This window comes from Marmota flaviventris, chromosome X (assembly GCF_047511675.1).
Source record: "Marmota flaviventris isolate mMarFla1 chromosome X, mMarFla1.hap1, whole genome shotgun sequence".
Classification (NCBI taxonomy): Eukaryota; Metazoa; Chordata; class Mammalia; order Rodentia; family Sciuridae; genus Marmota; species Marmota flaviventris.
The window spans coordinates 111971222-111993306 of NC_092518.1; the positions used below are offsets into that span (position 1 = coordinate 111971222).

General features: G+C 45.9%; 1 protein-coding gene across 2 annotated transcripts in view; it reads left to right on the forward strand.

The window, feature by feature from the left end:
* Positions 1–738: 738 nt before the first annotated feature.
* Positions 739–22085, forward strand: part of Xpnpep2 (X-prolyl aminopeptidase 2) — a 28522-nt gene continuing 7175 nt past the window's right edge. For both annotated transcript variants that reach the window (XM_027940065.2, XM_071606278.1), the window contains exons 1-15: positions 739–843; positions 3381–3454; positions 4985–5095; positions 6571–6634; positions 8229–8333; positions 8581–8667; positions 9671–9817; positions 12536–12637; positions 13311–13392; positions 13698–13893; positions 14657–14746; positions 15694–15803; positions 16383–16460; positions 17844–17915; positions 20821–20881. In XM_027940065.2, the coding sequence (XP_027795866.1) occupies positions 795–843; positions 3381–3454; positions 4985–5095; positions 6571–6634; positions 8229–8333; positions 8581–8667; positions 9671–9817; positions 12536–12637; positions 13311–13392; positions 13698–13893; positions 14657–14746; positions 15694–15803; positions 16383–16460; positions 17844–17915; positions 20821–20881 (1428 nt within the window). In that variant the 5' untranslated portion in view covers positions 739–794. The remainder of the gene's footprint in view (positions 844–3380; positions 3455–4984; positions 5096–6570; positions 6635–8228; positions 8334–8580; positions 8668–9670; positions 9818–12535; positions 12638–13310; positions 13393–13697; positions 13894–14656; positions 14747–15693; positions 15804–16382; positions 16461–17843; positions 17916–20820; positions 20882–22085) is intronic.

The following is a 22085-nucleotide window of genomic DNA, read 5'->3' on the forward strand; positions in this document are numbered from 1 at the left end:
CACCACCTGATCCCTCCAAACCAAGATGCCTTTGGTCCTTCATTCCCTCACAGTGTGAACAATCCCTAAGCAGCTGGGATTTAGCAGAGCCGGAATGTGCTGCTGAATGGAACTGCTGAATAAGAGCCCAAGGGAAGGGCTGGGGGCATCTTTGCAAAGTGGACTCTCCTGAGGGAAATCATGCCAGCTCCAGAAAGTAACTATCTAGTTGCAACCGACTTCCCCGAGGGGTGCCTTGGGGCTTCCCAGGCACTATGGAGAGAGAGGACACTGGCTTTTTTTCTGGGACAGGCCAGCTCAGAGGAGGAGCAGAAGGAGGAGCAAATATCCATCCCAAAACAAAAAGCAAGGCTGTAGCCAAAGCCTGGAGTGGGGAAACTAATGGGAATCAGCTTGCTGGAGGGAGTGGGGACAGAAGTCTGGAATGGCCAGGGCAGGGCTGCTGAAGAGGGGGTTGGGAGAAGAAGGCTGATTGAGACCAGCTGTTGCTCCTCAGTCTCAGAGATCTTTGGACTATGCCCTGGGGCGGGCTTACACCCTACTTCAAGCCACAAGCAATCAACACAGGTTATCTGGGGCAGCCCAAGTCTCCCCTTTCCACTGTGGCTCCCAGAGCCCTCTGAAACAAAAGATCAGAGGGGGACTCTCCATCCACCAGCTGGACTCCTCCTTCCCATTGCCAGTCCCCACCCCTGTCTGTTCCAGTCCAGGAAAGGGCCGGAAGAAGAGGCCAGAGAAACAGACCTGCCCCTCTCCCCAGTCCCTCCATCTACTCAGCGGCATCTGGAAACCCCATGGCCTGGGCTCACTGGGGCTGCTGCCCTTGGCTTATCCTCTTCTGTGGTATGTGCTTCTGGGCCTCTCCTAGAGAGCAGCTCTGGCCTCTCCCCTCTGGGCTCAGAAGGGGTTGGATTGAGGGGTGGGGCCCTGATTGTCTCTTCTTTCTTGGTCACCCTCTCTGTCTTCAAGAAGAGGCCCCTTCAAGGGTGATCTTCAGGGGCTTGTGCCTTGGGCCTAATTAATCTGTTTGGGCACCTTTCCATCCACCCATTAATGACAAAATGATTGTGGCATTTATTAGGATTGTAAGGAAGGCTTTATTCAAGACTACTGCAATAGTAGCCCTGCAGCAGGGGAGATAGGAGTGGCTCAATGCTGCAGAGAACAGAGACCACTGAAAATTTACAGCCAATAAACAGAGGGAGGGGGTCGGTGCATGGAAAGTTACTAAGAAGAATCATTGAGGGTAAGGGGATTCTTGCTAAACTGACTTAGGTTTCTTGTTGAAGATAGGCTAGGGCGAACAGATATCAAGGGCAAAGGAAGAGGAATCTGATCAGATATTGAGGGTGATCAGGTATCAAGGAGGGGGTCTCTCTAAACTTAATTGGCAGGATTCCTGCTAAGATGGGTCAATGCAGGCCAGGAAAGGACAGGACTGACACAGAAGGCCAAAACTTTGGGACTTGTCAAGAAAAGGGCTCAGAGGACCTATCTAAACTGCTCAAGGAGAGAATCTTGGTCACCCCTACAATGCCCTGTTTGTCCTCAACTAAGTGTCCAGTTCAGCACCTCCCTCACCCCTGGCCTCCCCTCCCTTCCCTTTGCTGTTTGTCAGCAGGACCCTTCTCATTAATACAGCATCCAGTTCCTAAGGAACTCCCCCTCCAAGTGCCAGGCCCTGTGCCAGGGGTTATAGAGTGATTTGGCTTCAGAGCCTGCTCTTTCTGGCCTCAGAGAACAGGGACATGGGTTGGATGGTCCTGCTTCTTATGTTAGCATCTTAGCACTACCATTTTAATAGAGATTTCTTCCTATGAAATGAGTGTTCATTTTCTTAAATGAACAGTATGGATCTCATCTCCCACTTGAGTTTATGAGGCCAAGACATACAGGCAGAGCATTCATGATGTTAGACACTAGCCAACCCCCTTCCATCTGTAGTTCAACCCACTCAGAAGGTAAAAGTATAGTGTCTCCCTATACTCAGGCCCCCATGATCCTCTGTAAAGGTAGAGGATGGAGGAAAAGACTATCAGAGATAGTCTTGGACTTTTCTGACAGGAAGGAACTGAAATCCAGTCTTCATTTTTTACAGAGACCCAGAACCTGAGAGTACTTAGCCCAGTGCCTGGTTTTATAGTAGACATTTAGGAATGAATATTGGGTCACTCTCCTAGGGTCACATCAAATTTGGGACACAGCCCAAATTGTAAACTACATCTCCATACACTCTGTCCCTTCTATGGACCCCCACATTCCAGGCCCACCCTCCATGATTGGCAGAGTGGGAGGATAGAAAGGGCACCCCCACTTTGGGGGGGAGTGCAATGCTGAGTATTGAACCAAGGGCCTGACACGTGCTAAGCAAACACTCTACCACTGAGCTACCTCCCCAGCCCCACCCCCTGTTTTGTATTCAGATATCCTAGGTTCAAATCCCCAAGCAACCACTGACTCAGTATAGCAAAACTTGGTCAACTTTCCAAACTTACCTGGGCCTTGGCTTCATCCTCTGTAGAAAATGAATAATAATACCCACCTCACAGGGTTGTTGCAAGTATCAAATAAGATACAGTCATGGGTTGCTTAACAATGGGGACATGTTCTGAGAAATATGCTATTAGCCAATTTTGTAGTTCTGGAAACATCATGGAATATACTTACACAAATTAAGATGGCTATGACATCATCAAACAATAAAATCTTTTGAGCTATTTATTGACCATAAGGTTGTTGTGTGGCACATGACTTCAATAGATAAATCGATAAATTCAGTATTGGCACATAGATGGAACTCTTTAAAATACTAATCCATCTTTCCCCAGGAGGTTCTGATTTTGGAATGGGATTGCTGTCTTATATATTTAAAATAAGGCTAAAATGATAAGCAGAGATTCAGGTTGTAAGAAATAGTACAAGTGGGTCTTGAATTTAAGTAAACCTAATATATAAAACTAGATTTATAAAAGGCTAGAATAAAGATGGGGATGATTATTTAGAGAGATCCTCTAGAGCATTTCAAAGAAAATTTGATTACAAAATTTAATTTACACACAACTTTTCCACTTCAATAGGCCCTGAAAAGACTCAATTAGGTTAGAAGAAAAAATTGATGTAATGAGTACTAAAATCCATCCAAAGGGGCAATCACTTGTTGATGAAACTAGTTTCTTTGATTGTGACCCGGGGTGCCATCCAATTCAGTCTGATTTCCCATGAAACATGATTGTTATTATCTTCAAGTAGAGACAGCCAGCATGGTGGGCTTCAAAGGAGGGAGGATTGGGGCGGAAAACAGGGCTGAGAGAGGGTGTCCCTGTCCTTTCTGAGAACTCTCTGGTCCCCAAATGACCTCGGGTTTTTCTCCTGGTTTCTAGCTTATGTCTGGAGCCACCCAACACCAGTAGACCTTGCAAGAGAGGATGTGAGAAACTGTTCTACTAGCCCTCCGGTAAGGACTTGGCTCCACCTACACGCAGCCCCGCCCCGCAGGTGGCTCCGCCCTACACCTCCAGCCTTGTTGTCCTCACCTTTCCCCATGGGCTCAATTTCGAGCTTCTTCCTGTCCTACAGGCTTTTTCCTGATTTCCCAACCCCGGGGCCCCTGTTTTTTATTAACATCCATCAGGACTGGAAGTAGGGTCTCAGGTTTCCAATACAGCCTCCGACCCGTGTGGTGCCCTTCCTCTCCCCCCCACTCATTTCCATAGTGTGTTCTCTATTTCTGCCCTATTTCTGCCCTGGCCTGACCCTGGGAAACCCCCAGGGGGAAGGAGGAGGGAGGGAGGAAAGAAGGAAGGGAGAGAGACTCTAGCTGGCCTTTGAGGATAGGCAGAGGCAAAGAGGAGGATGGGAAATAAGAAAACATTCTAGAACAGAGAAGAGAGTAGCAGAGAAGGGAGGAGGGAGGAAGTCAGGAGACTAGAAGAGCCAACGGAACGAAAAGGCAAAGAGAATGAGACCTAGGGTGTGAAGAACAGAAGGCCCAGCAGATCCTAGCCAAAGGAAATCAGGTTGTCAGCTTCCTAGCTGGGGACTAGAATGGTTCTTTGCATGACCAGAGTTGGGCTAAAGATCTTCTCCAGGCAGGGGTGGGCCAAAGGTGTGAAGAGGTGAACAAGTGCATAGTACCCTAAGCCACAAAATAAACTTAGAACATCTGCATGCAGTATCAACTTTATAGAACCACTAGGGCAGACAAACAGGCGGGGCAAACCACATTACTTTTATATTAAATCAAACATGGATATGTTTGGGGTAGAAAGCAAAACAAAATAAGCAAAAAAAAAAAACATGATTTTTCATTGGATAGATAAACTGGGCTTTAAGGATATGTCTGACTTGGAGTGGATCTTTCTGGGCAATATCTGGAACTGCTGGGGGTACTCATTCACTATCCTTTGCCATTTGGGACCAGTGGGTGACAAGTTGAAAAAGCCACAAGGTAGCATTGTAAAATAAGATACAGGACACTGAGTTACGTTTGAAATTCAGATAACAAATAATATTTTAGTATAAGTATGCTCCAAATAGTACATGCCACATACTTATATTAAAACATTATTCATTGTTGATTTGAAAGTCAAATGTGACTGGGTGGACATCATTGGCTAAATCTGGCTACTCTACCCCAAGGTATCCAAAGAGGCACTGTCCTGGCATCCTGGCTCAGGACCAGAGCTCAGGTCCCTCTGTTCTCATTCAATACCCTATCCTAGACTCAGGTCCCATTACTGTCACAAGGGGTCCTTCTGTTCCTAAAACACCTCCATCTTCTCTCAGCCCAGGCATCTTAATCTACTCTAACTATTAAATTAACTGCTACCCCACCCCTCCCCAGGCCAGGTCAGCCTAACCACCCCCAACCCCAGCCTCAGGAGAGGCTTGTGACTCCTCTGGAGGTGGCAGGGTGGAGGGAGTCATCATTTTCTCTAAGCAGTGCATGCCTGTGTCTGTATGTGTTTGGATGTCTTCCTGTTAGCACCTTCCAGTTACTGCAGTCAATACTACAGTGCGGCTGACAGCCCTCCGCCAGAAGATACAGGCCTGGAATCTCTCTGCCTACATCATCCCAGACACAGATGCCCACATGGTAAGGGACTGTTCCTCTTCCGTTTTCCCCCCTCAGCTACCCTGGCTTAGCCTGTGAGCACAGGCCACAAACAGGAGACTAAGACTCAGAAGATGAAGGCAGAGAATGGATTTGAAAGGCAAAGGGGTGGAAGTGGAAAGCTTGCGCACGGTACTTTTAGGGCAACTGAAAGAAGATATTCTTTTACATCAGAAGGAAGGTATAGCTAAATCCTATTAACCACAAGAAGTGAAATGATAAACAACTTCAAAATGAATTTTGATCAATTCCCAGGTGGCAGATCCAGAGAGAATGTTTAAGGCATCCCTGTCCTAGGAGGTTAGAATGGAGGCTGGAAATTGGACTGGAAGAAATCTAAGCTCCCTTTCAGCCCAGGCCATCCCATAGCCTGCTAAATGGAGTAGTGAGATGATCCAGAGTCCTGGACCATGCAAATATGGTGGATAGGCTGTGAGGGAGGACACACAGGAAGCAAGATGGTCAGAACAAGGGCCACTATTCCCAAAGCAACAAACCTGCCTAGCCACCCTACTTTTTCCCACCACTGGCTCCACCTCCACCCTCCCACCTTCCCAAGATCAGCCAAGTTAGGCCCTTTCAGTGTCAACAGCCTTGCTTAAATTAGTTTTCCCACCTATTGGGGAAGGCTAAGAACTTTGGATAAGGATGTGAACTTCTCTGAGCCTGAGTTTTCTCTTTTGCAAAATGAGAATAATGATATCTTGTTTCCAAGGATTCTGAGCACCAGGATATAGTCATCCCTCAGTATCTGCAAGAGATTGGTTCCAGGAGCCCCACAGATACCCCAATGAGTGGATGTTCAAATCCCTTAAAAGGCATAGTATTTGCACATAATCTGTGCACATCCTTCCATGTACTTCAAATCATCTCTAAATTATTTATAATGCCTAATACAATACAAATATACAAATGGTAGTCATACTGTAATGACAAGGAAAAAAGTCTACATGTTCAGTACAGGCACAATTTTTACAAATACTTTTGGCCTGTGATTGGTTGAAGCTACAAATGTGGAATCCATGGATACAGAGGTCCAACTCAACAATAAAGCCATATGCAGAAGTTATTTATGATGTACCCAGGGTAGAGCTAGACTAGGGAGGAGGGGATATCTGGAAAGGGGAACCAAAGGACATGATCCTGGACTACACAGAACTTGTTTTCTGGTCAGAGTGACAAACTCCCTTGCAAAACAATCCAGTGCAACCCTGAGTCTAATGCTAGGCCAATAGGTTTGAGACTCTGAGATATAAAATTGGTCAAAGAAAGGAAAGATAGAAGGTTGGGGGAGTTACAGAAGGCTTCCTGGAAGAGGTGCACAGTATGCTTAGTCTTGTGGGACTGATTGGAGTTTACCATACATTAAAAAAAAAAACTGGGATGTGGTTGGGGGCCTTCCACATGGGGATCTGACCCCATGGAAAAGGCTAATGATGGTGTTGTCGATTTCCTAGAGTGAGTATATTGGCAGACATGATGAGAGGCGTGCGTGGATTACAGGCTTCACAGGGACTGCAGGTAACGGCCATTGCCTACCCTTATTGCTTCTTTTGGTAGACTAGAGGTGTTAAGAGGGGGACCTGGAATGGCTAGTGCCTCAAGAGCCAGGACCCCTGGGCCTATTATCCAGAGTCCTCTTCCTCTCTTTTTCCCCACTCCTCTCTCTCCCTTTCTGCCTGTCCTCACCACCCTTGAAGCCACCAGGTTCTCCAGGGCACACATCTCATGGTCCACTGGCCACATTTCTGTGCAGAAAGACAGCATATGACCTCCAGGCTTCCTTCCCATAATCATTACCTCTGCTGTAGTTATGCCAGCCCAGCACTCCCTGAACTCCATTTCTGAGACAGTTACTACTTCCACATCTAGCCACTAGGGCCCCACTTTTCCCTTCAGATGACTCATTTGGGGATAAACTTGTACTCTGCAAATCTTTTTACAGACAATACCACTTCACATGGCCAAATAAGACACAAATATAGAAGCCCTTAATGATGTCCCAGTTTCTAAAACACACCCCATCCCCGATCCTGGCCCCTTAAATGAAATCCAGATTTCCTTTGCTGATCCTCAAACATTTCTTCCCTGCACTCCAAGCTGCCTTGCCTTTGCCCACCATGAGCCCTAACTCTCTTTGCCAGATTTGCTGGATTTGTCTTCCCCATCAATCTTCAAGTAAGCCTCTGATTTAGTGTCCCTATCAGGAACCAAGTCTTGACACTGAGAGCACCTACATGCAGTATGAGCTCTTTTCTTTCTCTCTTATTTATACATTTATTTGGTATTGGAGATTGAACCCAGGAGTGCATTACCAGTGAGCTACATCTCCAGCCCTTTTGTTTTTAAATATTTTTTAGTTGTCAATGGATTTTTTACTTTATTTATTTATCTCTTTATGTGGTGCTAAGGATTGACCCCAGGGCCTCACATGTGCCAGGCAAGCACTCTACCACTGAGCAACAATCCCAGCCCCCATCTCCAGTCCTTTTGATTTCTTTTTTATTTTGAGACAGGGTCTCACTAAATTGCCCAGGATAGCCTCAAACTTGTGATCCTCCTGCCTTACCTCTGGAGTCACTGGGATTATAGTCCTGGGCCACCATATCCGGCCAGGATCAGATCTTTTGGACTGGCAAAAACAGATCCTACTTCTCCTGGTAAAAGTCTTAATGACCCTTTCAATGGAGAAATCTTCAACAGGGCTAGGGTTACCACTCAGTGGTAGAGTGCATAGCTCAGTGGCAAAGCGCTTGCCTCACACATGTGAAGCACTAGGTTTGATCCTCAGCACCACATAAAAAATAAACAAAGATATTGTGTCTGTGTGTGTGTGTGTGTGTGTGTGTGTGTGTATATATATATATATATATATATATATATATATATCCTCAACATGGAGATGCCTGATCCAGTACATTCTTTCTGTCAGCTTTCCCTGAAGCTCTCTTTAACATTTCCTGCCTCTCCTTCCAAAGGAGGCAGAGGCAGACTCTTTCTAAGAGGTCCCTTGTGACATCTCAGAACCAGCACTGTATTGCATATCCATCCACTGAAAACATACTCCTCACTTTCGCCTTCACCCTCACCTCCAAGTTTCTCTGTTCTACCCCAGGTGTTGCAGTGGTGACCCTGAGGAAAGCAGCTCTCTGGACCGACAGTCGCTACTGGACTCAGGCTGAGCGACAAATGGACTGCAACTGGGAGCTCCATAAAGAAGGTAGAAGGCCCACATGGATCTGTCCCCACAGCCCGGCATCCCAGACTAGGTTTTGGAAAGTATAGGTGAGGGGGTCTTTCAGGGCCATGCTGAGCCTCTGTGGAAAGCTCAGGAGATTTGAGGCGATCCCTGACCTTTGAGGCTGATCCCAAGAACACACATGGTAGGACTATCATAGTCAGAAACCTGGCTAGAAAGCCTGAGGCTAACCCTGGAGGTGACCTCTACATTCCTTCTTGTCTTTCAGTTGGTACCACTCCCATTGTCACCTGGCTGCTGGCTGAGATTCCTTCTGGAGGGAGTGTGGGCTTTGACCCTTTCCTCTTCTCTATTGGTATGTTCTTCCCTCAGTCCCTAGATTTGTCCAAACCAGCAGGGTAGGGCTCAGATTTCCTGAGAGGTAAAGAAACATACCTTTTTAGAAAGGTGGTAGTGATGTAGCCGAGATAGAGTGTTTTGAAGCTATGGTTGCAGAATATTTTGCAACAAAGATGTATTCATGAATTGTGTAATTAAATATGTTAAAATGCATATGGAGGGGGCTGGGGATATAGCTCAGTTGATAGAGTGCCTGCCTTGCATACACAAGGCCCTGGGTTCAAACCCCAGCACCACAGAAAAAAATGAACATGGAATTTGTTAAAAGTCATGAGTACAGAAAATCAACCTAGGAGACTCAGGGACTTATTAAGATCTAGTGGGTAAATAGGCCTGCCTGGATGTCCTTAAACCCACAACTATCTTCTGTGGCCGGGAACTTTACCAGTTATGGTACTTAGCATCAACAAGAAACCCCCTTCTGGAATGTAGCTTAGAAGGGTAAATGGAGTTGAGATGGACTTTAAGTCAAACAGGACTCCTGGGAATATAAATTCCTGAGTTCCAGGGCCCAGGCAGTTGGCCAGATTATGTCCTCAATGGTGGAATTTTCATAAATACACACTGAATGACTCCTACTTCCAAATTGACTTCTTTGCCAGCCTATCCAATGACTTGAACATCACCATTCATTTAAACAGTGGCATTGAAGTCTCAAAGGAGGGACTGCACCCAACCATTGGTACTTTATAAGACAAGATTAGCCAATTGGCAGTGGACAGGATTGAGGTGTGTTCAGGACAAGTTAAGCTTGGAAAACAGAAGGAGTAGGATGTGAGGCAAAGCCCAGGGTGGGGCATGAATTCCAGAAGGGCCAGAATGCTGGGGCAGGCTCATAACACTTTGGACTATGGGAGTGGAACAGCAGGCAAAGGGAATCAGGACTAACTTGCTTCAAATCACAGTTTTTCCTGAGGTGTAAATGGGCAAGGCGAAAGTGACTCCTTCCTATCTTGCAGACTCCTGGAAGAGTTATGACCTGGCCCTCCAGGGCTCCAACAGACAGCTGGTGTCCATTACGTCCAATCTTGTGGATCTGGTGTGGGGATCAGAAAGGCCCCCAGTGCCAAGCCAACCTATTTATGCCCTGCAGGAGGCATTCACAGGTGATTCCATAAGCCCATTCTCTTTCCCAACTTGTATAAACACAAGGATCCCCAGAGTTTTTTTGTTGTTGTTGTTGTTTTTTTTTTTTTTTTTTTTTGTGAAAAAATACCAAAGCAATGATTTGCAAGCCTTAGCATACACCCAGGTTGCCCAGGATGCTTGGTTAAAATGCAGCTTTTTGGGCCCTCTCCCCACGGAGAGTCCCTAGTCCAATGGTCTTCAGACCATATTTAGAAAATGCTAGAATAAAGAAAGGATGTTGGGATTTGAAGCAAGAGTGAGCAGGAAGGGAGGAAACAGGAGAGTCAGAGAAAATGAAAAACCCTCTGAAGAGAGAAAGTACATGGTCTGAGTTGCTTCTCCAGTAGTGGAGGCTGGTTCATATTGAATCATTCAACCTTTTATTTCTGGCCCTCCTGTGGTGAAGAATTTAGATTTCAGAGATGGCTGGGGTGGAGATTAAGTAGATAACCAAGTTTGGGGTCAGTCGGCAACATAGATGAGGGTTCAGGTTTTGGCTAGATCACAAAGGAAAGTTAACTGACCCAGAAAAAAAATCTATCATCCATAACCTTGACCTTGTCAATACTATCTAAATACTTGATACGAGATCATCAGTATGCTCTGTGATTCTTTTAAGTAATAACTAAAATGCTGACCAGGACTGATTGTAAATCAGTTTGGGCCACCAACCACCCCTACCCTCTCTTGGAATTCTGAATGAGCCAATAGATTAGTACTCCTAATCACATTACACAATCTGAGAGGTTCCTTTCCACACACAAGTCCATGTGCATTTATGCTTTAGAAAGGATTTTTTTTAAAAAGCAGAAGGCTAATTTCAAAATTGTGGCTATGATGAAATGAATGAAAATTGTGCCCAATTTTCTTTATCTGTTCCAATGTTAACTTGAAGAATCATACTTTCTTCATCCTGACACCATTTTTAAAGAAACTGGCTATCCAAGACTGTTTGTCATAAATAAAACTCATCTTGTTTAGATAAAGAAGGTCATGGTTATACCAGGAAGAGGTGAGGATAAAAAGAGCAGAGATTGGGGTCAGATTTGCATGATTTTTGTCACTTTCCAAAGGCAAGGGAGAAGTTGAGGCATCTCAGGCTGCTACTATTCAAGGAATAAGCCATCGGGAGCCAGAAGTGGGCCTGAAAGCGAAAGAATAGAGTTCAGCTTTAAGAAGTTTAGACAAAAGAGATTTTCTCTCCAGTCACTTGCAGATTTTAAAGGCAGGTGAAAGGCTGGAATAATGAAAAGGGCAGAACATGAAAAGTTAGCTACACAAAGATAGCTGAACGTGTAAGACCATTGAAATTTGGTTTCATTTGTTTTCTCAAAGATGTATCATATTCATGAATATCGACAATGTAATTCTAAGTGAAAGAAGCCATTCAAAAAGAGCCACATATTGTGTGATTCCATTTACATGAAACACCCAGCACTGGAAAATCCATAGAGACAGAAAACAGATTAGTGGTTTCCTGGGCCTGGAAGGAGGGGAAAATGGGACGTGATTCCTTAATGTGTACAAGGTTTCCTTTTAGGATGATGAAAATGTTCTAGAATTAGATAGCAGGATGGTTGCACAATATTGTGAATGTACTTAAAGTCAACTGAATTGTGCACTTTAAAAAGGTTAAAATGATAAATTTTATGCTATGTCTATTTTCACTGCAACAAAATAAAACTAAAAAGTATATCATACCCAAAGATTTAGTTCTTATTGAATAGTTTTTATCTGTTTGCATAACATTTTTAAATGGCATTAAGTTATCATTTATGTTCATATCTAGACCCAAACAGGACCCTTAATGCCTACAACCTTCTTCCAAAAAAAATTCCTAGTCCTATCTAGGGGCAGATTCCATATGCCTTGCAGGGGGCATGTCATTAGTGAAAAACTAACGTCCTAGAATCCAGATGCAGGCATACTAGAAAGGATGGCACTGTGGCACACAGTCTAATGACAGGTCCAGAGACTGACAGTGTTAGCAAGATATTACATGTCTGTACAGATTAGGAGTGTGGGTCATGCTGTCAGACAGACCTGAGTTCAAATCCAAGTCCCACCTCCTGCTACTAGGAAATCCTAGATAAGTCACTTTACCTCTCTGAAATCTCAGTTTCCTTATCTATAAAATGGGGCAAGGAAGAATTAAAATGATAGTCACAGAGTGTTTAGCCCCAAACCCCTGGGCTGATAAAGTACTGGGGTTATTGTGGGGGAGAGTTGAACATGGCAACAGCCTTCTCCCTTTGCCCTTCAAATAAAGCAGCTCTCCTGATCTCTCTCTGCATACTTGTTTATCCACCAGAAAACTATACTAGACCCATTATGTGCCAAAACAACTTTCTACATGCTTTATAAATATTTGAGCCTCATAGCAACCCTATTGAGGTAGATCCTATTATTATATCCTATCCCTATTTTAAAGATGCACAAAATAAGACACAGAAGGGTTAATAATTTGCCCAAGGTCTCCAAGCTAATAATCACAAAACCAGGTTATTTGAGCCCAGTCTAGATCCTGAGCCCATGTCATTAGTGACTACACTATTAAAAAGTTTGTTTGAAGAAAGGATTCTACTGCTTTGTTTAAAAAAAAATGGAAAACTACTATTCCAAGGAGCCCTCCCAGGAACCAAATGTCAAAGATAAGATATGTCGTTTACACTTTCTTTGGGCTCCTTTGCTTCTAGGGAGCACTTGGCAGGAGAAAGTATCTGGCATCCGAAGCCAGATGCAGGCGCATAGCAAGGCCCCAACTGCTGTTCTTCTGTCGGCGCTTGATGAGACGGCCTGTGAGTGTGGATTTATGGACACAAATGGTGCAGGAGTTCCCCCACAAGCCTCCTGGACCCTACAACACAGAGCTGTTCCCCAAACAACCATGTACCTACCAGCTGCTAAGAGCTCTATGGCCATGACCTGTGAGACCTAAAAGGCATAAGGGAACAGTAGCTCATGTCTGCAGAATAAGGAAACCAGGAGGCCTTAGGCAAGGTGGGGCCAGCCCACAGGCCACCAAAGGAATGAACTGACCATGGCAGCAGAGTGCATCTGTCTCCTTTAGGAGAAGAGGACCAACAAACTCCTCTCACCAGCCTGGCCACTATCCCAGGGCACTCACAGACCCCACTTTAACACCCAGAGTAACCCTACTCCATTCCAACATGGCTCAGGGCTTCTTGCTCAATCCATATAGCTGGGCTTCAGACATTCTAAAGACCCACTAAAACTGGGTGCTTCATGCTGGATACCTGCACAGGGAAGGGTGGGAGATAGGTCTGTAGCTCCCATCAGTATCTTGAATCCCCCACCCACCCACCCAAAAGGACTTAGAACCATTCAGACCCAGATGATAAAAGTGTACACCCAGCAAATTGGGGGGAACAAAGCAAACAGGCAAAGGTGTCTGAAACGCTCACCCCCAAGCAGATCAGCCTCAAACAGTCCCCATTGATTCTTTTCAAGGGCTCTTCAACCTTCGCAGCAATGACATCCCCTATAACCCCTTCTTCTATTCCTACACACTGCTCACGAACTCCTCCATCAGGTAAGGCTTTTCCTTGGCTTGCTGTCATGAACTTCCTCCAACTTCTGTCCTCATTGCCCCACCACTGACCCCACCCCAATATATAGCCTTCAGACTGCCCATGATCTTGGCACCTGCTCCAGCAAGACCCTTTGGGAAATCTCATGTTGGCTTTTCCTGACCACTTGACCTCTATTCCCAATGAACCCCAAATCTTGGCTTCCTGTGCTGGCTTCCTCTTACTATTAGGAACAAAGAAACTGTATATGTCTCTGGTTCTTTGCTTTGTCCTTAGCAGACACTCCTAGTATTCCCTCCCCACTCAGGTTATTTGTAAACAAGAGTCGCTTTAGCCCTGAGACTCTCCAGTACCTGAATTCCAGCTGCATAGGCCCCATGTGCGTGCAACTTGAGGACTACAGCCAAGTCCGTGACAGCGTCCAGGCCTATGCCTTGGAAGATGTGAGGATCTGGATTGGGACCAGCTATACCATGTATGGGCTCTATGAAGTAATACCCAAGGTGGGTTTGGCAGGCTCCAGCTCATGACAGAGACCTAACCCCCACTCCAGGCCTGGTAAGCGTCAACTAAAAGTGGGGTCAAAGCCCCTTAGACATTGAGTCAGCTGATCAGTCGAGTGTACTGTGTGTCCCTTGTAGACCTCACTGGGAAGAGACAATAGAAGAGGAAGCTGGGATGTCTGTCCACAGAGACAAAGCATTCATACCATGAAGAAGCTAGAGAGAATACAGCCTGGTCTAGCAGTCCTTAGAGTCAGCAAACCTGACAGTGAACCCCAGGTGTGCTCCTAACTGGCTCTACAATGACCTTGGACAAATAATTAAGCCAATCTGGGTTTCAGTTTCCTCACCTGTAAAATGAGTCCTGATCTCAACAGGAGTTGCCCTGGATATTTAAAGGAGACATTATATGTAAAGCCCACTGTTTGACACACAGTAGGCACTCAATAAATGGTAGCCACTATGATATGTACAGGAAACTTACACTGTCAGAACAGCCCATTTCCTGAACCATTCTAGAGTGCAGGTGGAAATAAACTGCTAAGGCAGTGTTAATCAAGGAAGCCTTCTGGAGGGAGGGTCAAACTGGACAAGGAAGATTAGGAAAGATCTGTGTAGTCAGAGAGCTCCTGAAGGAGAGGGCATCACCATGCCAGGGAGCAGTACATCTGACCTCAGCTGGGACTTCCTGCCAGTCCTTTGCAAACACTACTGTGCCTTGGAGGGTGCTTCCAGATCTCTTCTCCCTCCCTGTCCCCAACAGGAGAAACTCTTGGCAGACACCTACTCCCCAGTGATGGTGACCAAAGCAGTGAAGAATAGCAAGGAGCAGGCACTCCTCAAGGCCAGCCATGTAAGTCCATGTGCAGGAAGGTGGGCTTTGAGGGAGCTACCAGTCTGATGGGTTGGAGAGGAAAGCCTTCAAAGGAACCTAAAGAATACCCTCAATGAAACAAAGGAGCAGACACTAAACTCCTGAGCACCCACCTGCCCTTTGCCCCCTCACTCCCAGGATAGTTCCATGGTTTAAAGCATGGGCACGTGGGGGCAGGAGGCAGCTGGAAGGTACAGTGTTTGAGTTCAAACTCCAGCTCCACCCACTTCCTAGCTGGGTAACCTTGGGCAAGTCATTTAACTTCTCTAGGCCTGTTACCTTATCAGAAAAAGGAGGATCAAATAATAATCTTATAGCACACAATTATAGTGGATATTTAATGAAGAATATGTGGGGGGGCCGCACATGTGTGCAGTTCTTTGAGCACTCCCTAAATATTAACTATGTATTGTAATGATTTCTTCATCCTGGCAAGACAGCAGCACACTTTTCTGGAATATTCTTGTTAAAATTAGGTTAAGCTACCTCATTTAAATTTTTTTTTCCCTGAGGGAAAACTTTAAATGTATGCTATGGGAGAGAAGGTAGCATAATGATTCCGTGTGTCCCCATCACCTGACTTCAACAATCATCAACTCCTAGCCAGTCTCATTTTGTCTATAACCCCACATTCATGACCTCCACTCCCATCCTCTGCTGCTAGATTATTTTAAAACAAATCCCAGATATCAAATCATTTCTGCTGTCAACACTTCAGTAAGCATCTGTAAAGATAAGAATGCTTTTGAAAACATGAGCACATTACGATCAGATATAAACATTAAGTAGAATCCTTTGATATCAAATAGCAGGTCAGATCCATGTTTTCAAAGCTCCAGAACCCAAAGTGGCTGATCTTTGTCCCAGAGCCTGTGGCTGCCACTCTGACCATACCTCAGCCTGCTTCTCTGCTTCCCAATCTCCAGGTGCGGGACGCTGTGGCTGTGATCCGGTACTTGGTCTGGCTGGAGAAGAATGTACCCAAAGGCACGGTGGATGAGTTCTCAGGGGCAGAGCTCGTGGACAAGTTCCGAGGGTGAAAGACTATCTTCCAGTGTGGGGGTGGGGGCAGGGAGGGATAATTAGTCTACTTACTTAGAGGGAAGGAAGATCTTCCTTGTATTTGGAAATAGGAGAGACAGGATCTTGGGTGGTCTGGGAGCTGGGCAAGGGGTGTTGGAGGACAAGCTCCAGCCCCGCTGAAAGTGGGATGACCAACAGCGCCCTCTAGTGTCTACTTCAGACACTGGCTCTCTCTCCCGGGGAGGCTGGCTCAGGCCAATTGGCTACTGCACTACTTGAGAGCTCCCAATAGGGAGGGGAGCTCTTGGGGCACACCAAGGACATATTGTATTGTTGAGGAGAAACATATTGATCCGGGGCTGGGGTCATTTTCAGATACAAGGAGCTAACTTTCTTTACTCCCATTTGTAAAATGAAGGTGGAGGGGGAATTCTCTATAGTTCTTTATAATCTGGCCTTTTCCATTCTCAAGTGCTCTATAAATGTCAGGACTGGCCCTGGGAAGATGGAACCAGGAAGTGGGGCTGAGAGAGCTAAATGGAGTCAGACTGAACACCCATTCATTGACCATTTCTTACTTTGCACAATCCAGAGAAGAAAACTTCTCCTCTGGACCCAGTTTCCAAACCATCTCTGCTAGTGGCCTGAATGCTGCCCTGGCCCACTACAGGTACTTCAGGAGAAAGAATTTTCTAGGATTCTGGTGGCAAGGGTTGGATCTTGTGGGTGAAGAGGGACTGGGGTATAGGAGGGAATGCTCTGGGCCCAAAGTCCACATTTGAGGTTTGAGGCTCTCAGCACTGTGGGGGATGGGGTTGGGAGTCCCCTTGAAATTAAAAGGCTTGAATGACTTTTCCCCCAAGAAGCCAGCACTTTTTGAGTACTCAGGACTGAGGGTTCTAAGAGACAGACATGGCTGCTGTTAGATGCTTTTCCTTGGTTTCCTGTGAGTTATTTATGTTATATAATTCTCAAAGTTCAGGAGCATTCTGAAGAAAGACCTATTTCACTCAGTCTGAAACAACCACGGTGGGCCCAAGTTGTAGGCTAGATATTTGGCCCCATGGAAAACACTGTATGCCTGCCTAACGATATTTGGAGGTAACCAGACACCTCAGCCTGGTATAGATATGGCAGGAAGAGGTTGGACATCATTCTGAAGGAAGGCCAGAAATATCCCAGAACTTCCTCCTGTGGCACCCCTTGGTGTCTCCCAAGTTTCAGCTGCCTTGGTCCAGTCCCTTCTCTCTACTTCTCCCTAGTAGAGCTAGATAGTGACAGAGTAGGTACTCTTCAACCCTCAGGACTCTTGTTCTCCAGCCCCACCCACAAGGTCTCCTCCCTTCCTGTGCTCTGCTTCCTGGAGCCCTCACACCCTCTGAGGCAGCAGGCAGAGAGAGAGAGAGAGAGAGTACTATATGGAGCATCCTAGTCCAGGGTCAACTTCTTCTTGCTTTCTTTTCCTATGTGACCTCTTGCAAGTCATTTTGTAGACCTGTCTCTCTTTATGTAAAAGGAGATAGCTGGACTGGGTGGTCTCTGAGGCTCTCCTCATTCCCACATTCTGGGTTCTTTTCTTCCTCCCCTCCCTGGGGCCCAAAGGTTTGCTTGGGCCAGTGCAGGATAAAGTGTGCTGAGGACAGCAGCAACAGATATCAAATACTTTCCCAGGGCCTTTGGGAGATAATGATATCCCCAGAGCATGAGCCCGGTCTCCAGGGAAGGGGGAGTTCCTCTGATTTTTTTTTTTTTTTTTTTTTTTTTTTTTTTTTTGGTACCAGAGATTGAACCCAGAGGTACTTAACCACTAAGCCACATGCCCAGGCCTTTTTATATTTTATTTAGAGACAGGGTCTCACTGAGTTGCTTAAGGTCTTGCTAAGTTGCCGAGGCTGGCTTTGAACTTGCAATCCTTCTGCCTCAGCCTCCCCAGCTGCTGGATTACAGGTATGCACCACCATGCCTGGCTAGTGTCTCTGCTTTCACTCAGAACTCCACATTGCTCAGTGCAGGGTTAAGCTGCTCCCCTCTCAGTGTTCTCTCCCCTTCTCAGCCCAACCAAGGAGATGCATCGCAAGCTGTCCTCAGATGAGATGTACCTGGTGGATTCTGGGGGACAGTACTGGTATGTACCCCCAACCCTGCACTGAACATCCTTCATTTTCACATTTGGGCTTCCTGCACAGTGGCAACCACACAGAGACCAGGATAGTGGGGATACACATGTAGGCTAGGTAGCTAGATATGCAGCACTTCTGTGAGTGTTAGGAAGACTCCTCTTACTCAAGCAAAATGTTTTTTTTTTTTTTAAGTCTGCACATTATTACACATCCTTGCCCGATTGCACACACATACCCATATTCTAACCCACTTGTGCAGACTCTGGCCACAGCCCACATACCAAAGATCACTATGCATATTCCTAAGTTCCCCCTCCTCCTATGGAACAGGTAAGGTGACCAGGTCAGGTTGGAAGTAGGGGCAAGTAAGAAGCAACTCTTTAGATGTATTTTTTTTTGTCCAGTGCACAACTGGAATAAGACATGACAGCCATGCAGAATAGGCTAAGCATATTCCTTCCAAATATGTGGCCAATCATATGTACTGAAGCTGATCTGAGCTGACCTGACCTCAAAGATTTTCCCTTTTCATCTAGAGAGCAAGTGGGCTGTGGAAAGATTGGGTGAGGCAAAGGAAAGCATGTGCTGAACTGAAGGAGGAGCACAGAGTAGTTTCTAAGGGTCTCCCAACCTGTCTTGGGTGGAAATGGTGAATGTGCTAATGTTAAAAATTCCTTCACTGGCTCTTAGCATAGCTTTCACAGGCAGTGGGGCAGGGGCTCAGTTTAGCAGCTTTTGCTAATCCCCAATTCCATGCTGTGCATACTTGAGATGGCCGACTTGCAAAGGGGAAGTAAATTTGTGGGGGCGTTTTTTGGATTGGGGCATGCTCAGAGGAGGGTGAGGTTGGGGAAATGGTCACCTCACTTCCTCTTCTCTCCTTCTGAAGAAGTAGTTTACCACGCCCCATGACCTACTCCCCAGGAGGAACCCTTGGGGCCCTGGGATGGTTTCTCCCCTCCCCTTTCCCAAGGGGGGGGGGGTGCTGGCCCAGGGACTGTCCTTGGGGAAATGCTGCAGCTGGTGGTTGGAAGTCAAATCTTCTGTCTCTGGCTTCACTTCGCTGGATCACTGGGTCAGATCCATATTCACAATGAACAGAACTTCGTGGAAAGTTAGTGCTTGCTCTGGTCCTGGCTTTGCTGAGGCTTGGGGAGTGAGACCACCTCACAGCCTCAAGGCTTCAATTGCCTCACCTGTGAAATGAGGATAATAAGGCCGACTCTGCCATCCTTCTCAAGGAGCTGAAAAAGTGTCCTATAAATGGGAAACATCTGAACATGGGAATGTTATGGTAATGTCATCTCTCCAAACTTCAGTTTCCCTATCTGTAAAAAGGAGACAACCCTGGGCTACCTCCCAGGAAGCCCAGAAGAAGCCTTGCATTTAGAGCTAACCTGACACCCAGAGAGTTGTAAACCAGCCCAAATGGGTAGTATCGGGAAGGAGTGTATATGGGGCATTGTGATTTTTCAGAGAATATAGTGAATTTCACCTTGAGAGCTATGCAGAGCCCCTTCATGCATACATGCTAAGGTGGAATATTTTTGTTATAGATCTTTTTTTAATAATATTTTTTAGTTGTTCTAATGCTGAATGTTTTCTCTGATATAAGGTGACTGACTCATAGTGAGGTAGGGAGAGGGAGCATGGGAGAAATAGATGAACTCTAGATAGGGCAGAGGGGTGGGAAGGGAAGGCAGGGGACATGGGGTAATAAATGATAGTTGAATGTGATGGGCATCATTATCCAAAGTATATGTATGAAGACATGAGTTGGTGTGAACATAAAAATTGTGTTCTATATGTGTAATAAGAATTGTGATGCATTCCACTGTCATGTATTTAAAAATATAAAAGCAATTTAAAAAAATATTTTAGTTGTTCTAATTAGTTATACATGACAGTATAGTGCATTCGGGGGGGGGGGGGGTACCAGGAATTGAATTCAGGGGCTCTCGGCCACTGAGCCACATCCCTGGCCCTATTTTGTATTTTATTTAGAGACAAGGCCTCACTGAGTTGCTTAGTACCTCACTGTTGCTGAGGCTAGCTTTGAACTTGCAACCCTCCTGCCTCAGCCTCCCAAGCTTCTAGAATTACAGGCATGCACCATGGCACCTGGCAGAATGCGTTTTGACACATTATATGTAAATGGAGTACAACTTCTCATTTGTCTGGTTGTACATGATATAGAATCATGCCAGTCCTATAATCATATGCATATAGGTTAATAATGTCCAATTCACTCTACTATCATTCCTGCCCCCCATACTCCCTCCCCTCCTTTCATTCCCCTCTGTCTAGTCCAAAATACCTCAGTTCTTCCCCACCCGCTTATTGTGAATTAGCATCCACATATCAGAAAACACATTCAGCTTTGGTTCTTTGGGATTGGCTTATTTCACATAGTATGATATTCTCTAGCTCCAACCATTTACAGACAAATGCCATCATTTTATTCTTCTTTTTGGCTAAATAATATTCCACTGTGTATATGTACCACATTTTCTTCATTCATTCACCTGTTGAAGGGCACCTAGGTTGGCTACATAGTTTAGCTATTGTGAATTGAACTGCCATAAACATTTATGTGGCTGCGTCACTGTAATATGCTGACTTTAAGTCCTTTGGGTAAATGCCAAGGAGTGGGATGGCTGGGTTAAATGGTGGTTCCATTCTATATTTTCTGAGGAATCTCCATATTGCTTTCCAGAGTGGTTGCACCAATTCGCAGTCCTGAAGACAGGATTTTGATGATGGTGGCTATCTTCCTTTTGCTTCCTTATTTGGCCTTATCCCAGCCCTGTTGCTCAGACACCAGTGGGAAAAGCACAGGAAGCACAGGGCCCAGCCCCTACCCATAAGCACTCAGTGGGGCTGATCATATTGGTTTTCCCTTCTCCACAGGGATGGGACCACAGATATCACCAGAACAGTCCACTGGGGCACCCCCTCTGCCTTCCAAAAGGTAAGTGTTGGGACCAGGATTCCCCTCCTGGGAAAGGACTCCACCAAGAGTCCTTCTGCCTGGGAGAACAAAACTGAGGCCCAGAGAGGTTAAATAGTTTGCCCAAGTTCATGTAGCAAGGTAATGCCAGAAAACACAGTGCTCACTCACAGAGATTGCAGGCCACCAAGGCTTTGGTCCAAGGTCACCTTGTCCCATTTCAGAACATCAATGCACAATTATTTCTTTAGTGCTGTCTGCATGTCTGACCCTGCACTCAACAGAGAGGGGGAAGAAAGGCATTCTAAATAGAGGAAAATGGCACAAGTGAAGCCTCAGAGGCAGAAAGGAGCTGGAGGTGTTCGGGACAGTGAAGTCTGGTCAACTAGGGCAGAGGTTGGGACAGGGAGCTGTATTCATGCATTCAGCAAGCAGATCACAAGTCAGACATTGTGCTTAAAACAGAGAGGGGAAGTGCTCTGCAGATCTCCAAGAGCTCACAATTTAGCCAGTTGAGTCTGTTGCCTCTGGCTGCCTTGCACGAGATGACAAGCCTATGTGGGTGGGTAATGAAGAGGATAGCCCACATCACCACTGCAGAGACCAGAAGAGGCCATGCCATGGTCAGCCCACCCCCACTCCCCTGACAGGAAGGCTGATCTGCCACATGATCAGGCCCAACCCAATCTTGGCCTTAGGAAAACTTAAAGGATGATTACAAGCCCGCAAGGAGAGTTCCAGTGCTGAGTTGAGCATTTATTTACTATGTCATTGGTCCACATCCTCCTCCCAACAGGCTTAGGAACTAGATACTACTGTCATCCCATTACAGATGAGGAAATTGAGGCACAGAAAAGTGAAATTCACTGACCCAAGACCTCAGAGTTTGAATGGCCAACCCAGGATTCCAGCCCACAGTCTTCCTGCCCCCCCACCCCCACTATAACCACCTTCCATAACCATGTCCTCGGGCTGGGGGTTGTAGCTCAGTGGTAGAGTGCAGTGCTTGCCTGGCATGGGTGAGGCACTGGGTTCAATCCTCAGCACCACATATAAATAAATAAATGTTTAAAATAAGGTTAAATTCTTTTTTAAAAAAATAAGCATGTCCTCAACACATTATAATGACCTCTGTGGGCCAGCCAAATAGAGTTACATGGACTGAGCCTCAGCTTCAGAAATGTCCCCCTCAGCCTCCTTAGGCCATCTTCTATCACCTGGGTGA